The sequence below is a fragment of the Hyperolius riggenbachi genome, chromosome 9 (genome assembly GCF_040937935.1).
Source record: "Hyperolius riggenbachi isolate aHypRig1 chromosome 9, aHypRig1.pri, whole genome shotgun sequence".
Taxonomy (NCBI): Eukaryota; Metazoa; Chordata; class Amphibia; order Anura; family Hyperoliidae; genus Hyperolius; species Hyperolius riggenbachi.
In genome coordinates, this window is record NC_090654.1 from 160,348,830 (window position 1) to 160,364,388 (window position 15,559).

The following is a 15,559-nucleotide window of genomic DNA, read 5'->3' on the forward strand; positions in this document are numbered from 1 at the left end:
ATATACTTCTCTAAGGCCAGCTCTTCTTGGTCGATGTAAACGCTAGCAGTTAGTTCTTCAGAGTTGGGTATTATTGGCGAAAGCTGTTGGTCTCGGGTATTTTTCTGTGCCTGCAGTTGTTTAGTAGCGTAATACCTTTTAAGTGTTAGAAAAGCATTGAGGTCGACAAAGAGTTCATATAGATTGGCTTTCTTTGTTGGGCAGAAGGACAATCCTCTTTTAAGTACTTGTTCTTCTACTGCTGTTAGGTTGTGGGTAGATACGTTGAAAATAGACTTGAGTTGTGGTTCCTCGGATGGTAGACTCGGTTCTATAGTGACACTTTTCGATTTCTTCTTTTTGCCGCCTCTACGTCCTCTCTTTCTGAGCTTGAGGCCAGCCTCTTTAGTGGTCTTAGGGGTGAGGAGATTGTCAGTGGGGCGGGTCTGTTTAGAGTGTCTCGGAGTCTGGGGTGTAGTGGCGGCGTCTCCCCCAGGATAGTGGGTAATTCTAAAAAAGACGATGAGGATGTGCCTCCAGTGGAGAGAGATTCTGAGCTGCTTACTTGTTCTTGTGTGGAGCTGAAGAAATCCGTTATCGGTTTATGTTGTTTTTGTTTCCCGATGATTCTTTTGCTTGTTGTAGCTATTTGGGAATCTATGGGCTTCTTCGTAGTCCTCTCAGCGTGTACAGCGTGTACCAGTGATGGTGATTCCGTCTTTTGGTGTTCCACTTCTTTTGAATGTACAGGGTTATCTGATTCTTGTTTGCTTTCATCTTGTGTATTGACATGAACTGTCAGTTCCAGTAGTTCCGGCGGGATAATTGGAGGTGGAGGACTCCAATCATCTCGCTCCGCATATACTATACCTTCATTAAGTGTACATAGGCTACTGTTTTTATTGAGAACCTGTTGTACTTGTGTGTGTGTGTATATGTATGTGTATATCGAACTCCTTCTTGTATTTATGTCTCCAATTGGTATTGCATTATTACTGTATCTCATTCAAATTTATTATTTGCCTAAAGAGGCTTCAATAAAATGGAAGCTGTGCATAGCTAGCCTCCTCGCACAACCATTAACATTATACGTCCGGCTCCCTGCCGTCCACCAGCAGGTTAGACTACGTCACCAGCCAGCCAACCATGGAGACGCCCCTTATTCTCCTCTCCTGGGCATGTCCCAATCCCCATCAAGCGATTATACTATCCCCACGACGTCACGCGCCGCTTTTGACACGTTGACGTCATGCGCATCACGCAGCACCACCCTAGTGCCTAGTTCTGGCATCCCCCATCACGCAACCCGACCCCCTGAGTGACGTCACACACTACGGCTAGCGCGGTGACGTCTCGCGCTCTGTACGTACCCACCCGAGTTCCTCCCACCGTCAGGAATGTTCAGAGGATTATTTAAACTACCTCCGTCACAAGCGCCCGTTTCACAGGCGCCTAGGATAACCTACAATTGCTACGAGGTAAGCCTCCTTCCTTACCCATTATCATGGCGTGTAGGGAACTTTTTATCCTTATCCTCTTATACATATATTCTTTATATTTACACTCAGAGTCCCATTACATATATCTCATTCCCTCTATATTTCAGCAGTCTCCCAAAAACTATTTATGCTCCTAATATAGTACCCCGTGCAACTATTTATGCTCCAAAAATAACCTCCCTTGCTCTACTTCCCTGGCCTCTGCCCATAGCAGACTTCTATGCCTGCTAGGCTACATACAGGCTCCTCATATACTACCCAGATCCATCCCATCCCCTGCTATACCAGCACCCTTTCAGCCCTAATAAACTACTTTACCTACACCTCTCCCCCTGTCCCTCCCAGCCAGTCTCTATACTTTTCTACATATTGGTTATGTCTATATTTATTTGCAAAGTACTTTCATCTTGTCACTATGTACACTCATGCCTCACTATAAATATATCGTAGGGCAGACAATCTTATCACGATAATACCAGCCATTTTGCCTGATACTAGGATAGTGATTTTTATTGATTTATATATATTTTTTTATGATGATTATCCTAATTATTTATTATTCTTTGTTGGCCGATTGGCCACTAATATATGCATGCATTTTCTTATATTTGTAATGTCTTACTATGCTCCTTTTTTATGCTCACTCTTATTCACCATGTTTTAATATGTAAATGCAACAGTAAGTTTGTTCTAAGTGCCCTGTGTATATTTATATGCTTTTTTCAAAGGCACAGTACTCGACCTGAGGAAGCGGTTGTTTTTCCGCGAAACGCGTTGTCAATCAAAAAGTGCCCAATAAAGTTTTTTACTTTTTATACCATATAGCGGAGTGACTACTTTCATAAGGTAGGACCACCCGTTATCCTATTTATTTGTTTATTTATTACTATAAGCTTTTACTATCTCTATCCACTACTCGTGTGGCTACCTATCTACAACTTAAAATCACAATACAAATTTACTACGGGTGCCTCCTACTTCATTTTTGTTCTAATGTATGTGAGCTGGCTTTTGAAATCCTACAATTCCCTAAGCTAGCTCGTTTTTCATAGGCTGGCTTCAGCATGTAGCATTGTAGTGTGTTGTGTTGGTGATATAATGATTAGGATAGCAGCCTACAGAGCGTTAGGCCTGGGTTCAATTCCTGGGCCTGGCCAATGTATGTGAGTTGGCTTTTGAAATCCTACAATTCCCTAAGCAAGCTTATTTTTCTCTTGGATATATCACAATGGCACATGCTAGGCTGGCTTCAGCATGTAGCATTGTAGTGTGTTGTGTTGGTAATATAATGGTTAGGATAACAACCTACAGAGTGGTAGGCCTGGGTTCTGGGCCTGGCCAATGTATGTGAGTTGGCTTTTGAAATCCCACAATACCCTAAGCAAGCTCATTTTTCTATTAGATATATTACACTGGTACATGCTAGGCTGGCTTCAGCATGTAGCATTGTAGTGTGTTGTGTTGGTGGTATAATGGTTAGGATAACAGCCTACAGAGCTGTAGGCCTGGGTTCATGCTAGGCTGGCTTCAGCATGTAGTGTTGGTGGTGGTATAGTGATGAAGAGAGCTACCTACCGAGCACTAGACCTGGGTTCAATTCCCGACCAAGGTATGTAAGTTGGCTTTTGAAAGCCTACAATTCCATGGAAGACGAGACCCTCCTCCCTCCCTCCTGGGAGTGAAGGAGGAAGGGAGTCTATTGAGGAGAAATACTTCTTATTAGGCAGAAATCAGTTAGGGGGAAAGAAATTGAATTCCGTAAAATTCTGTGGAATTTCGTTTTGTTCCGCAGAAATTCTGAATTAGGGCTATAGCAGTTCCGTTCCATTGCTTCGGAACCGGAATCACCAAAATCCATCTGGAATCGTGGAATTGATAATTTCGCAGAATGCAGCGACCATACCTACTCTTCATCCCCCACATCCAAAACGTCACCAGAGCCTGCAATTTCCACCTCTGTAATATCTCCAAGATTCGTCCCTTCTTAACCCCAGACATGACCAAGCTGCTCATTTATGCCTTCATCATCTCCCGCCTTGAATACTGTCTGTAACTCTGTCCTTTCTGGCCTCCCCTTGAAATGCATTGCCCCCCTTCAATCAGTTATGAACACAGCTGCAAGGCTCATCCATTCTTCACACTGCTTCACATCCACATCTCCCTTCTGTAAATCCCTGCGCTGGCTCCCTATATGATTCAGGATAGGTTTCAAGATTATATGCCTGGCGTATAAATCTGTGAAAAAAACCTGCCCTACCTTCATCTAGGAGCTTGTTCACAGGTATAGACTAGGTCACCCCTCCGATCCTCCAATGACCTTCATCTCACCGCCCCACACATTTCCCACTTCCATGCGTGCTTGCAGGATTTCACAAGAGCCGCCCCCACCCTCTGGAATGCCCTTCCAACGGCGTTCCAGAAGCATCGTCCTTTGAAAAGATTTGAGATTTTTGAAAGTGAAATAGAGAGCCCAATGAAAGCCAATGGCAAAATTTAGCACTTTTTCACCCCCATAACTCTGGTTTGCAGAGATGTAGGGAACCCAACGTTGAAGTGCAAGTACAACAATATGCCTTCTACCTGCATGCGACATATCGTGAGCTTCAGACTTTGCTAACGGACATTGCGGCGATTTACGTTAGTCACCCGTACCATTGCAAAAATAAACAGGTTTTTGTGACCCTAGGATATGATCTCTTTGGGTTAGGGGCCCGAAACTCACCAGCCCTGAGCCCCCTTAAACTCCGTACAAAGCCTGAAAATTTGGAGTCGCTCAGCCATACCGTTCGGCAGAAACCTGCGCTTTTGTACCCTAAAAACCTAGGCCCCAATGAAAGCCTATGGGAAATTTTAGCACTTTTGCATGCCAATATCCTCGGTACATGATCCCATGAATACAGTATCCTCTTATCTAGTGATCTTCAATTAAGTTGATTGAAGATCTCTGCCGCCCCCCACATAGTAGAGAATGCGTCCTTTGGGACGCATAGCTGCCGGCTCCCGCTGTCTCTCCCCACCTGCCACCCTCACCTAGACTGGCACTTGGAGGCGGCAGCTATACGTCCTGCACAGGACGCATTCTAAGCTATACTAACTGGTTCATGAATGATCCGGTTCTTTTTAATGAATCTGCTCTTTTTTAATAAATCAGCTCTTTTTTCTTTGAAACTTTAAAATCGATTTTCTCAAAAAGTACAAGGTCTTTTTGAATTTTTTTTTCTTCGTGTTCCCACAGTTTTTCTTAACATTCCCAGCAATTTTGGTGTTTCTATATTTTAAAGGGGCTTTGCTATTAACCGCTAAAATCGCTGGAGGTTTATTTTCCCATGGTCAGAAGGAGAATTTACATTGAAACTTTAAAATCGATTTTTTTTAAAAAACTATGAGGTCTTTTTTTTTTCCTCTTGTAGTCACTGCCCTCCTCTACATACCCTGCAAAATTAGTGTTTTTACTATGTAAGGGGACTTTGCTATTAACCGCTAAAGTCGGCGGGCATTAAAGTCTATGGGAAAAATGCGAACACAAACTTTTTTGAAAAAAAATTGTGGTTCACCGCGAACGCAAACCACCGACGTTCGCCGGGAATCGTTCACCAGCGAACCGTTCGGCCATCTCTAGTTGTAACTACAAAATGGAAATATGAAGGATTTAAATGTGGTGAATATATAAAATGGATTGTTTCACACCTAAAGGTCTCAATATTGAGCTTGACCTAAACAGCTTTATAGATAATAGCTGAGGTTTCTGTCAACATTTTCTGTTAGTAAGATTACTGCCTTGCACTTGATGTACTTGATTTTTGGTTACTGTTGCTTAAGATCTGGTAACATTCATTATGTGATGATGCTTTTTCCGTCTCTATGAACTCATGTTTCTCATGTAAATTATGGAATTTGAAGATTTGTTATGGTGAATTATATTTGGGTAATGTATGGTGCAATTTATTTTTTTGGCCACAAAATGGAAATAAAGAACAGTTTTGAACTGACCTCCATGCTAGGAATGTCTGCAAACCAGAGTTATGGGGGTGCAAAAGTGCTAAAATCCCCCATAGGCTTTCATAAGGGCCCGAAACTCACCAGCCCTGAGCCCCCTTAAACTCCCTACAAAGCCTGAAAATTTGGGGCTGCTCAGCTGTAACGTTCGTCAGAAACCTGTGCTTTTGTACCCTCAAAACCTAGGCCCCAATGAAAGCCTATGGGGGATTTTAGCACATTTGCACCCCCGTAACTCTGGTTTGCAGAAATGTAGGGAACCCAAAATTGGAGTGCAAGTACAACAATATGCTTTCTACCTGCGTGAGACATGTCATGAGATTCAGACTTTGCTAACGGCCATGGCTGCAATTTATGTTCATCAGAATCGCCACCAGTACCATTGGAACAATAAACAGGTTTTTGTGACCCTAGGCTATGACCTCTTCGGCCTAGGGGCCCTAAACTCATCAGTCATGATCCCCCTAGGAGTCCCTACAATACTAGAAAATGTGCCACTGCTGAGCCATCGCCCTTTGAAAAAAAGTGAGATTTTGGAAAGTGAAATAGGAGGCCTAATGAAAGACTATGGAGGTTTTTAGCACTTTTGCACCCCTGTAACTCTGGTTTGCAGAGGTGTAGGGAACCCAAAATTGGAGTGCAAGTACAACAATATGACTTCAACCTGCATGAGACATGTCGTGAGATTCAGACTTTGCTAACGGCCATAGCTGCGATTTATGTTCGTCAGGATCGCCACCATTAACATTGCCAAAATAAACAGGTTTTTGTGACCCTAGGCTATGACCTCTTTGGCCTAGGGGGCCGAAACTCACTAGTCATGAGCCCCCTAAGAGTCCCTACAATGCTAGAAAATTTATCACTGCTGAGCCATCGTCCTTTGAAAAAATGTGAGTTTTTGGAAAGTGAAATAGGAGGCCCAATGAAAGCCTATGGGGGATATTAGCACATTTTCACCCCCGTAACTCTGGTTTGCAGAGATGTAGGGAACTCAACATTGGAATGCAAGTACAACAATATGCCTTCTACCTGCATGAGACATGTCGTGAGATTCAGACTTTGCTAACGGCCATGGCTGCGTTCGTCAGAATCGCCACCAGTACCATTGCAAAAATAAACAGGTTTTTGTGACCCTAGTCTATGACCTCTTTGGCCTAGGGGGCCGAAACTCACTAGTCATGAGCCCCCTAAGAGTCCCTACAATGCTAGAAAATTTATCACTGCTGAGCCATCGTCCTTTGAAAAGATTTGGGATGTTTGAAAGTGAAATAGGGAGCCCAATAAAAGCCAAAGGCAGAATTCAGCACTTTTGCATCCCTATAACTCTGGTTGGTTATCACCCGCCGACTTAAGCTGTTAATAGCAAAGGCCCCTTACATCCTAGCAACACCAAATTTTCAGGATATGTTAAAAAGATAGCAGGAACAATATTTAAAGGACTTCCAAGGCCACAAATGGGAAACAAGTAAAATACCTTTTCATAATCTAGATCCATGGAGGACGTCATCTGCGCCCTCCCGTTCATTCCGCCCTGGCTCCTGCAGTAATACCGGCCCCGGTCGGGTCCCAACCCCTCTGAACGGGTTGGGTTCTCATCTCCCCCTCAATTTTGCTCCCACAAATTGCCGTGGCTGTGCAGTCTGCATAGACGCGACTGTGTCTGCACAGCTCTAGGACCTCCTCCCGATGCGTCTGATGTATGCACGCATATTGATAATGCGGCTGGAGCAGTCCCTAGAGCTGCGCAGTCGCAATCGCGTCTATGCGGACTGCGCAGCCGCGGCAATCTGTGGCGGCCATATTGAGGGTGGAATGAGAACCCAACCGGGGCCGGTATTACTGTGGAAGCCATGGCGGAATGAACAAGAGGGCATGGATGGCATCCTCCATGGAACTAGATTATGAAAAGGTATTTAACTTTTTTCACATTTGTGGCCTCGGAGTCGGAAGTCCTTTAAAAAAATATTTTTTTTTATAATTTTTATGTGCTGAGTGTTGGAAATCTGAAAAAAAAATGGCATGGGGTCCCCCCTCCTGAGCCTCTGTAATCCCTTGTCCCCCATTCAGGCTGGGATAGCCAGAATGGGGAGCCCCGGCCGACTAGGGCTTCGCACCCTGAGCTATACCAGCCAGAATGGTCCATGGTATGGGGGGGGGGGGTCCAGGGGGGAGGGGCGGCCAAGCCTTACCCTCCCCCCCTCGGAGCCCTTGTCCATTCCATGGACAAGGGGCTCTTCCCCACCTCCGGTGCCCCAGGAGGAGGTGGAGGTGACGACTCCCTGGGGGGTTCATGGTGGCATCTGGGAGTCCCTTTTAAGAAGGGGACCCCAGATGCCAACCCCCCTCCCAGGAGAAATGAGTATACGGGTACATAGTACCCCTTACCCATTTCCACAAAGGGTTAAATGAAATAAAAACACAATCACAAAAAAAATCCTTTAATGTTCTTAATTAACCAGAAATACTTATCTGTACCTTTAAAAAAAAATTCCCACGCCAATATCCTCGGTAAACGATCCAACGAAACTAAAGCTCTGCTGCAGCTTCAACAATAAACTAAAGCTCTTTGCAGTGGTTTGTGGTGCGTTAAATGTGGCGTTTTGCCTGTCGGACCTAACCCTTACACTACCTGACCATCGAGTATACACGCCAGGTATTTTAAAGCACTTCATTTCACATATTCAGGAGTAAAATGTGATTTCTGCTTTTTAAACATTAAAACACGACTCTGTGTAAACTACGCAATTTTTCGTGGAACTTTTTCCATGGATCCCCAGTAGCATACCACTGTCCAGGTGTTAGGGCCTTTTAAACAACTTTTCAATTTGTGGCTAGAAACAGTCCCTATACATGTTAGAATTTGCCTGGTCATTGAAGTTTATGGCAGTTCGCCTGTTCGCGAACGTTTGCAAAAGATTCGTGTTTATGTGGGGTAACTGAAAATGTGATGTTCACGACATCACAACTGTTGAATAAAACAAAGATTCTACCTGACTGCTCTACACAGCTGCTGTTATTTCTTTCTAGGTCTTTTTGTACTGGTTTTAAAAATCAATCCCAAGTGTCTGTCTTATGATTTACTCCTAATTTTTTACATAGCAGGAATAAGACTGCTCATAGTATAAGCCAAATTATTCAGTTTGCATAACAGCTACAAATTTTACAATTTTCCTCAGTATTGATCTATTTATTGCTAATATTAAGTTGTTTGCCTAGAGTTTAGTTTTAAACTCTATTTCTGAACAGAAGACACGAGGACAAACATTACAGTTAGGCTACTTTAAACAAAATTAGTTGAAACCTTACCTATTTGTGCTGGCTGTTTCCAAAAATGATTCTGCTCTGGCAATGGCAATATTTATTAGAGAATAGTGATGGTTGGAAATGCTGATAACCCATTCCGACGGTTTTCCACTTTCTGTAAAGTGTCTTTTCCGCATACTGATTTATGGTTTCGGAAGAATGTCATGTTTTTTGTTATGTTGTCAATACAGTTAATTAATTCTACATTTTGCAGATGTACACTGTAATTAGTGTTGGGCGAACAGTGTTCGCCACTGTTCGGGTTCTGCAGAACATCACCCTGTTCGGGTGATGTTCGCGTTCGGCCGAACACCTGATGGTGTTCGGCCTTTTAAGTTCGGATTCGCCCCGAACTACTAAATGGCCGCCGAACAGGGCCGAACAGGGGGTCGTAGGCATAAGGGGGGAGCATGCCCCGATCGCGGGGGGGGGGGGGAATTCCCCCCACCCCCTCCGCTAGCGCTCCCCCCTCTGCCCGCTTCCCCATACAAAAGTTTCAGGAAGTACCGGTCCGGTGGTAGTGGGTGGCTGGCAGTGGGCGGCACTGGGAAGTGAGTGACTGAGGAGGAGGAGTCCGGAGAGTGACGCGTTGAGGGAGGCCAGGCAGCGGGCGGTTCAGCAGTAGTACCGTACTACTGCTGAACCGCCCGCTGCCCGGCCTCCCTCAACGCGTCACTCTCCGGACTCCTCCTCCTCAGTCACTCACTTCACAGTGCCACCCACTGCCAGCCACCCACTACCACCGGACCGGTACTTCCTGAAACTTTTGTATGGGGAAGCGGGCAGAGGGGGGAGCGCTAGCAGAGGGGGTGGGGGGAATTTCCGACCCCCCCCCCGCGATCGGGGCATGCTCCCCCCTTATGCCTGCGACCCCATAGGGCCCTCAAAAGCGGGATGTTCGGGGAGTTCGGGGTTCAGCCCGAACATGCCGAACATTGCGGCCATGTTCGGCGAACTTTCCCGAACCCGAACATCCAGGTGTTCGCCCAACACTAACTGTAATACTGAATCCACATTTCCGATCTGCAACCAAGGTCACATCTGAATTTTCTGGTTGGCCTATTACAATCAAGCTTTCTGATTGGCTTAAAATGTCAGTGGTGATCTGATTTCCATGGTTAAGTTCTGTGTTCTCTGATTTTTCAATTGCTTCTGAATCCTGTGATAAGCCTAACATTTCCGAGACTTAGTAATGCAGCATTTCTGCGGTATTCCGATGACCGCTTACTGATTTTCGATACGGAAAGCCACCTCAGAAATCGTAATTAGGCTGAAATTGGAAGTTTATCTTTATTAGAAAATGAAAATGGCAGCCTCTGTATTGCTCTCACTTCAAGTTTCCTTTAAATCCTTTCTGTTTTAAGGGATCCTCTGGGCCTCAGCATAAATATTTTTATAAACAGCTGCCACAAAATGTTAACTTACGCTTAAAGCTTTCTTTTTTCACTTTAGTGAAAATGAGTGCAGAATGATTTTAGGTCACACTTTTTAAAAGTACAAGGCCATGTAATGTGTTATGCAGCTCACACGTAACGCAGTTTATAGTACCCATTAGCTTTAACTTTGTTGATGGAATGTTTTGTTCAAGTTAAAGGGGCACTACAGCGAAAAACTGTAAAATGTAATATATGTGCAAACATATACAAATAAGAAGTACATTTTTTCCAGAATAAAATGAGACATCAATTACTTTTCTCCTATAATGCTGTCACTTACAGTAGGCAGTAGAAATCTGACAGAAGTGACAGGTTTTGGGCTAGCCCATCTCTTCATAGGGGATTCTCAGCAAGGCTTTAATTCTTTATAAAGATATTCCCGAAAAAAAATTTAAACAATGATGCTAGCCAGCTTCCCTGCTCCCTACACAGTTTTTTGGCAGTTGGACAGAGCAACTGCCATTTACTAAGTGCTTTTGAAAATAAATAGATCCCTGAGAATCCCCTATGAAGAGATGGACTCCTGTCACTTCTGTCAGATTTCTACTACCTACTGTAAGTGACAGCAACATAGGAACAAAGTAATTTATGGGTCATTTTACTCTGGACAAAATGTATTTATTTGTATATGTTTGCACATATTTTAAATTTTACAGTTTTTCGCTGTAGTGCCCCTTTAACTTGAACAAAACATTCCATCAACAAACATATACAAATAAGTACATTTTGTCCAGAGTAAAATGAGCCATAAATTACTTTTCCCCTATGTTGCTGTCACTTACAGTAGGTAGTAGAAATCTGACAGAAGTGACAGGTTTTGGCCTAGTCCATCTCTTTATAGGGTATTCTCAGGGATCTATTTATTTTCAAAAGCACTTAGTGAATGGCAGTTGCTCTGTCCAACTGCCAAAAACTGTGTAGGGAGCAGGGAAGCTGGCCAGCATCATTGTTTAAATTTTGTTTTCGGGAATATCTTTATAAAGAATTAAAGCCTTGCTGAGAATCCCCTATAAAGAGATGGACTAGTCCAAAACCTGTCACTTCTGTCAGATTTCTACTGCCTACTGTAAGTGATGGCATTATAGGAGAAAAGTAATTTATGTCTCATTTTACTCTGGAAAAAATGTACTTCTTATTTGTATATGTTTGCGCATATTTTACATTTTACAGTTTTTCGCTGTAGTTCCCCTTTAAACTGGGTTATATTTTAATAATTTTCATATAGAAACTGTACTTCTATAGCTGTACTTCTATAGATATGTATATATTATGTATTGTTGATTTTTTTTAATTATTTTAGTTTTCAGTTGTGTTTTTTACTTTTTTTTAACAATCACTTTATTTTGTCTTTTTTTATATTTACTTGGTTATCAGGTGTGGGTTGATGCAGGGACCCAGATCTTCTTTTCCTATGCCATATGTCTGGGATGTCTGACTGCTCTGGGAAGTTATAATAACTACAATAACAATTGCTACAGGTATGATTTCAGCTGTTTATGTAGAAGAAGGGTGATTGTATTTTATGTTTTATAGGGAATGTGTTCTCCAACTGAAAAAAAATATATTTGTTTTTAGTCTTTTGTTAAATAAGCTTCTATATGTTCAGCTTACAGTAAGCAACGGACAGAAGCAGTAAAGAAAGATAATGGGGCAGTGAAAGAGAGCTGAGAACTAGTATGAAGAGGTGCAGGAGAAGGGAGGTGGGAAGCAACACAGAACAATCCTATGTCCAAGAGACTAATGTACTGTCTTAGCACCTTAAAATGTTAGTATTCATACTGTAAACAATAGGACCCTGCAGTTGTGAGAGGTCTGCATTAGAGATGGCCCGAACAGTTCACCCGCGGACAGTTCCCAGCAAACTTGGGCTGTTTGCCGCTCGCGTTTAACGCAATTTTAAAGAAAAATTATGTTTACATTAAAGTCAAAGGCCGCTGACTAATAACAAAGCCCCCTTACACGCTAGAAACACCAAATTGCATGGAATGTGAAGGAGGAGAGTGGGAACAAGAGAAAAAAAAATCAATGCCCTTTGGGGGTTCATGGTGGCATTTGGGAGTCCCCCAAATACCAGCCCCCCCCCCCCCCCAGGAGAATTGAGTATACCCATTTCCATAAAGGGTTAAAAGAAATTAAAAACAAGAAAAAAGTCCTTTAATAGCCTTAATTAGCCATAAATTCTTACCTTTAAAACAAAAGCTCCCACGCCATTATCTCCGGAAATGATCCCACGCCAATATCCTCTACCTTGCGACCTTGATTGAAGATCTCCACCAGCTGCCGTAACACATAGTGCCCCCACCGCAGCTCTCAGCTATACTATGTATAGCTAAGAGCCCTTTCCTCTGACTGCTTCATTGCCAGCTCCAGCTGTCCTCCCTGCCCCACACACCTGTCATCCTCACCCATGCTGGCACCTAGTGCACTCATGGGTGCACTAAGAGCTAGCATTGGTAGGTGCGATAGGTGTGGGCAGGTGGGGAGGACAGCGGGAGCTGTACTGATATAGCTGAGAGCAAAGCATCTGTAAATCTCCCTCCAGGGCTCCCCATTGGATCCTTCACAAACCAATGGGGCTTCTCCTGATCTCCTGAGTGTATTCTCTCCAGGACCTGCAGATATGATTTGGGGTAATCACAATCGCTCCTGTGGAATCAGCTCCATTGGCTTTCATTAGCCTTGTGCTTTTGGATTTACCAGCAATTCCAAAAGCATGGCTGGAACAGCCATTTTGTTACAAATACAGGGAGTGCAGAATTATTAGGCAAGTTGTATTTTTGAGGAATAATTTTATTATTGAACAACAACCATGTTCTCAATGAACCCAAAAAACTCATTAATATCAAAGCTTAATATTTTTGAAAGTAGTTTTTAGTTTGTTTTTAGTTTTAGCTATTTTAGGGGGATATCTGTGTTAGAGTTGGGCCGAACCTCCGATTTTAGGTTCGCGAACTTCCGCGGAAGGTTCGGTTCGCGTTAAAGTTCGCGAACCGCAATAGACTTCAATGGGAATGCGAACTTTGAAAAAAAAAAAAATAATTATGCTGGCCACAAAAGTGATGGAAAAGATGTTTCAAGGGGTCTAACACCTGGAGGGGGGCATGGCGGAGTGGGATACACGCCAAAAGTCCCCAGGAAAAATCTGGATTTGACGCAAAGCAGCGTTTTAAGGGCAGAAATCACATTGAATGCTAAATGACAGGCCTAAAGTGCTTTAAAACATCTTGCATGTGTATACATCAATCAGGTAGTGTAATTAAGGTACTGCTTCACACTGACACAACAAACTCACCGTGTAACACACCGCAAACAGCTGTTTGTGTAGTGACGGCCGTGCTGGACTGGTGCGCACCATGGCGAGAGTGCATGTTTTGGTGGCTTTACAGCCCATATGGTCGCCTGGCTGATGTAGCTGAATGACAGAACAGTGACTGTCCAGCTGATCAAATTTGGTCTGACCACAATGAAGCAACGACACTCATCTATGCGCCGGTCATTGCTTAATTGTGATACGCAAGCCCCTTCACCACGGCAAGGTAATGATCACGAAGGGGAATGGGCGCATGTACATGCCTTTTCTTTTGTTGTTGCAGCTGCCCGCAGTGCAGCCAGAAAAATTAGGCAGTCATGTACACGCACCAGAAAAATTATTACAGCGGCCGCTGCTAGCAGCGGCCTAAAAAATTCAGCAATCCGCCTGGAGTCCCGGACCCTGTTGGTGGTGGTGGAGAAGGTAGTCAAGCGGCCTGCAGGCAGACATGCTGTGTGGAGGGACTGGGAGCGACTTAGTTTTCTTGGGGCAGCCCAGGCAGCCAGTCACACGGCGTGCAGGCAGAGATGCTGTGTGTGCGGGGACTGACTTAGTCTTGGGGCGGGCAGCAGCCCTCCGGGATCCATGCCTCATTCATTTTGATAAAGGTGAGGTACTTAACACTTTTGTGACTTAGGCGACTTCTCTTCTCTGTGACAATGCCTCCAGCTGCGCTGAAGGTCCTTTCTGACAGGACGCTTGCGCAGGGCAGGAGAGAAGTTGGATGGCAAATTGGGACAGTTCTGGCCACAGGTCAAGCCTGCGCACCCAGTAGTTCAAGGGTTCCTCATCGCTGTTCACAGCAGTGTCTACATCCACACTTAAGGCCAGGTAGTCGGCTACCTGCCGTTCCAGGCGTTGGTGGAGGGTGGATCCGGAAGGGCTACGGCGAGGCGTTGGACTAAAGAACGTCCGCATGTCCGACATCACCATGAGATTGCTGGAGCGTCCTGTCTTTGACTGCGTGGACACGGGAGGAAGATTAGTGGCAGTGGTACCTTGCTGGCGTTGTGCTGTCACATCACCCTTAAAGGCATTGTAAAGCATAGTTGACAGCTGGTTCTGCATGTGCTGCATCCTTTCCACCTTCCGGTGAGTTGGTAACAGGTCCGCCACTTTGTGCCTGTACCGGGGGTCTAGTAGTGTGGCCACCCAGTACAGCTCATTCCCCTTGAGGTTTTTTATACGGGGGTCCCTCAACAGGCAGGACAGCATAAAAGACATCTGCACAAAGTCGGATCCAGTACCCTCCATCTCCTCTTGCTCTTCCTCAGTGACGTCAGGTAAGTCAACCTCCTCCCCCCAGCCACGAACAATATCACGGGAAGGTTGAGCAGCACAAGCCCCTTGCGACGCCTGCTGCGGTTGTTCTCCTGCCGCTGTCCCCTCCTCCTCCTCCTCCTCCCCCAAAGAAACACCTTGCTCATCATCCTCTGAGTCTGACTCGTCTTCTGCACACGACTTCTCTTCTTCCTCCTCCTCCCCCCTCTGTGCTGCCGCAGGTGTTGAGGAAACAGCTGGGTCTGATGAAAATTGGTCCCATGCCTGTTCCTGCCGTAACGGTTCCTGGTCACGCTCATTCACAGCTTCATCCGCCACTCTACGCACAGCACGCTCCAAGAAGTAAGCGTAGGGAATTAAGTCGCTGATGGTGCCCTCACTGCGGCTCACCAGATTGGTCACCTCCTCAAACGGCGCATGAGCCTGCATGCATTTTTCATCAGTGTCCAGTTGTCGGGCCAGAACATCCCCATCTTCCCAGACTGTTTCATTCTACTGTAGTTGTAGAGGTAGTGGGTCACGGCTTTCTTCTGTTCTAGCAGGCGGGAGAACATGAGCAGGGTCGAGTTCCAGCGAGTCGGGCTATCGCAAATGAGGCGTCTCACCGGCATGTTGTTTTTGCGCTGAATTTCCGCAAAGCGTGCCATGGCTGTGTAAGACCGCCTCAAATGCCCACAGAACTGCCTGGCCTGCTTCAGGACATTCGCTAAGCCAGGGTACTTTGCCACAAATCTTTGAAGCACTAGATTCATGAC

General features: G+C 44.8%; 1 protein-coding gene across 8 annotated transcripts in view; it reads left to right on the plus strand.

Moving 5' to 3' along the window:
• Window positions 1-15,559, plus strand: part of LOC137532765 (sodium- and chloride-dependent GABA transporter 3) — an 843,944-nt gene that overhangs the window by 607,478 nt on the left and 220,907 nt on the right. For all 8 annotated transcript variants that reach the window (XM_068253626.1, XM_068253628.1, XM_068253630.1 and 5 more), the window contains one exon: window positions 11,588-11,691. In XM_068253626.1, coding sequence (XP_068109727.1) covers window positions 11,588-11,691 — 104 coding nt within the window. The remainder of the gene's footprint in view (window positions 1-11,587; window positions 11,692-15,559) is intronic.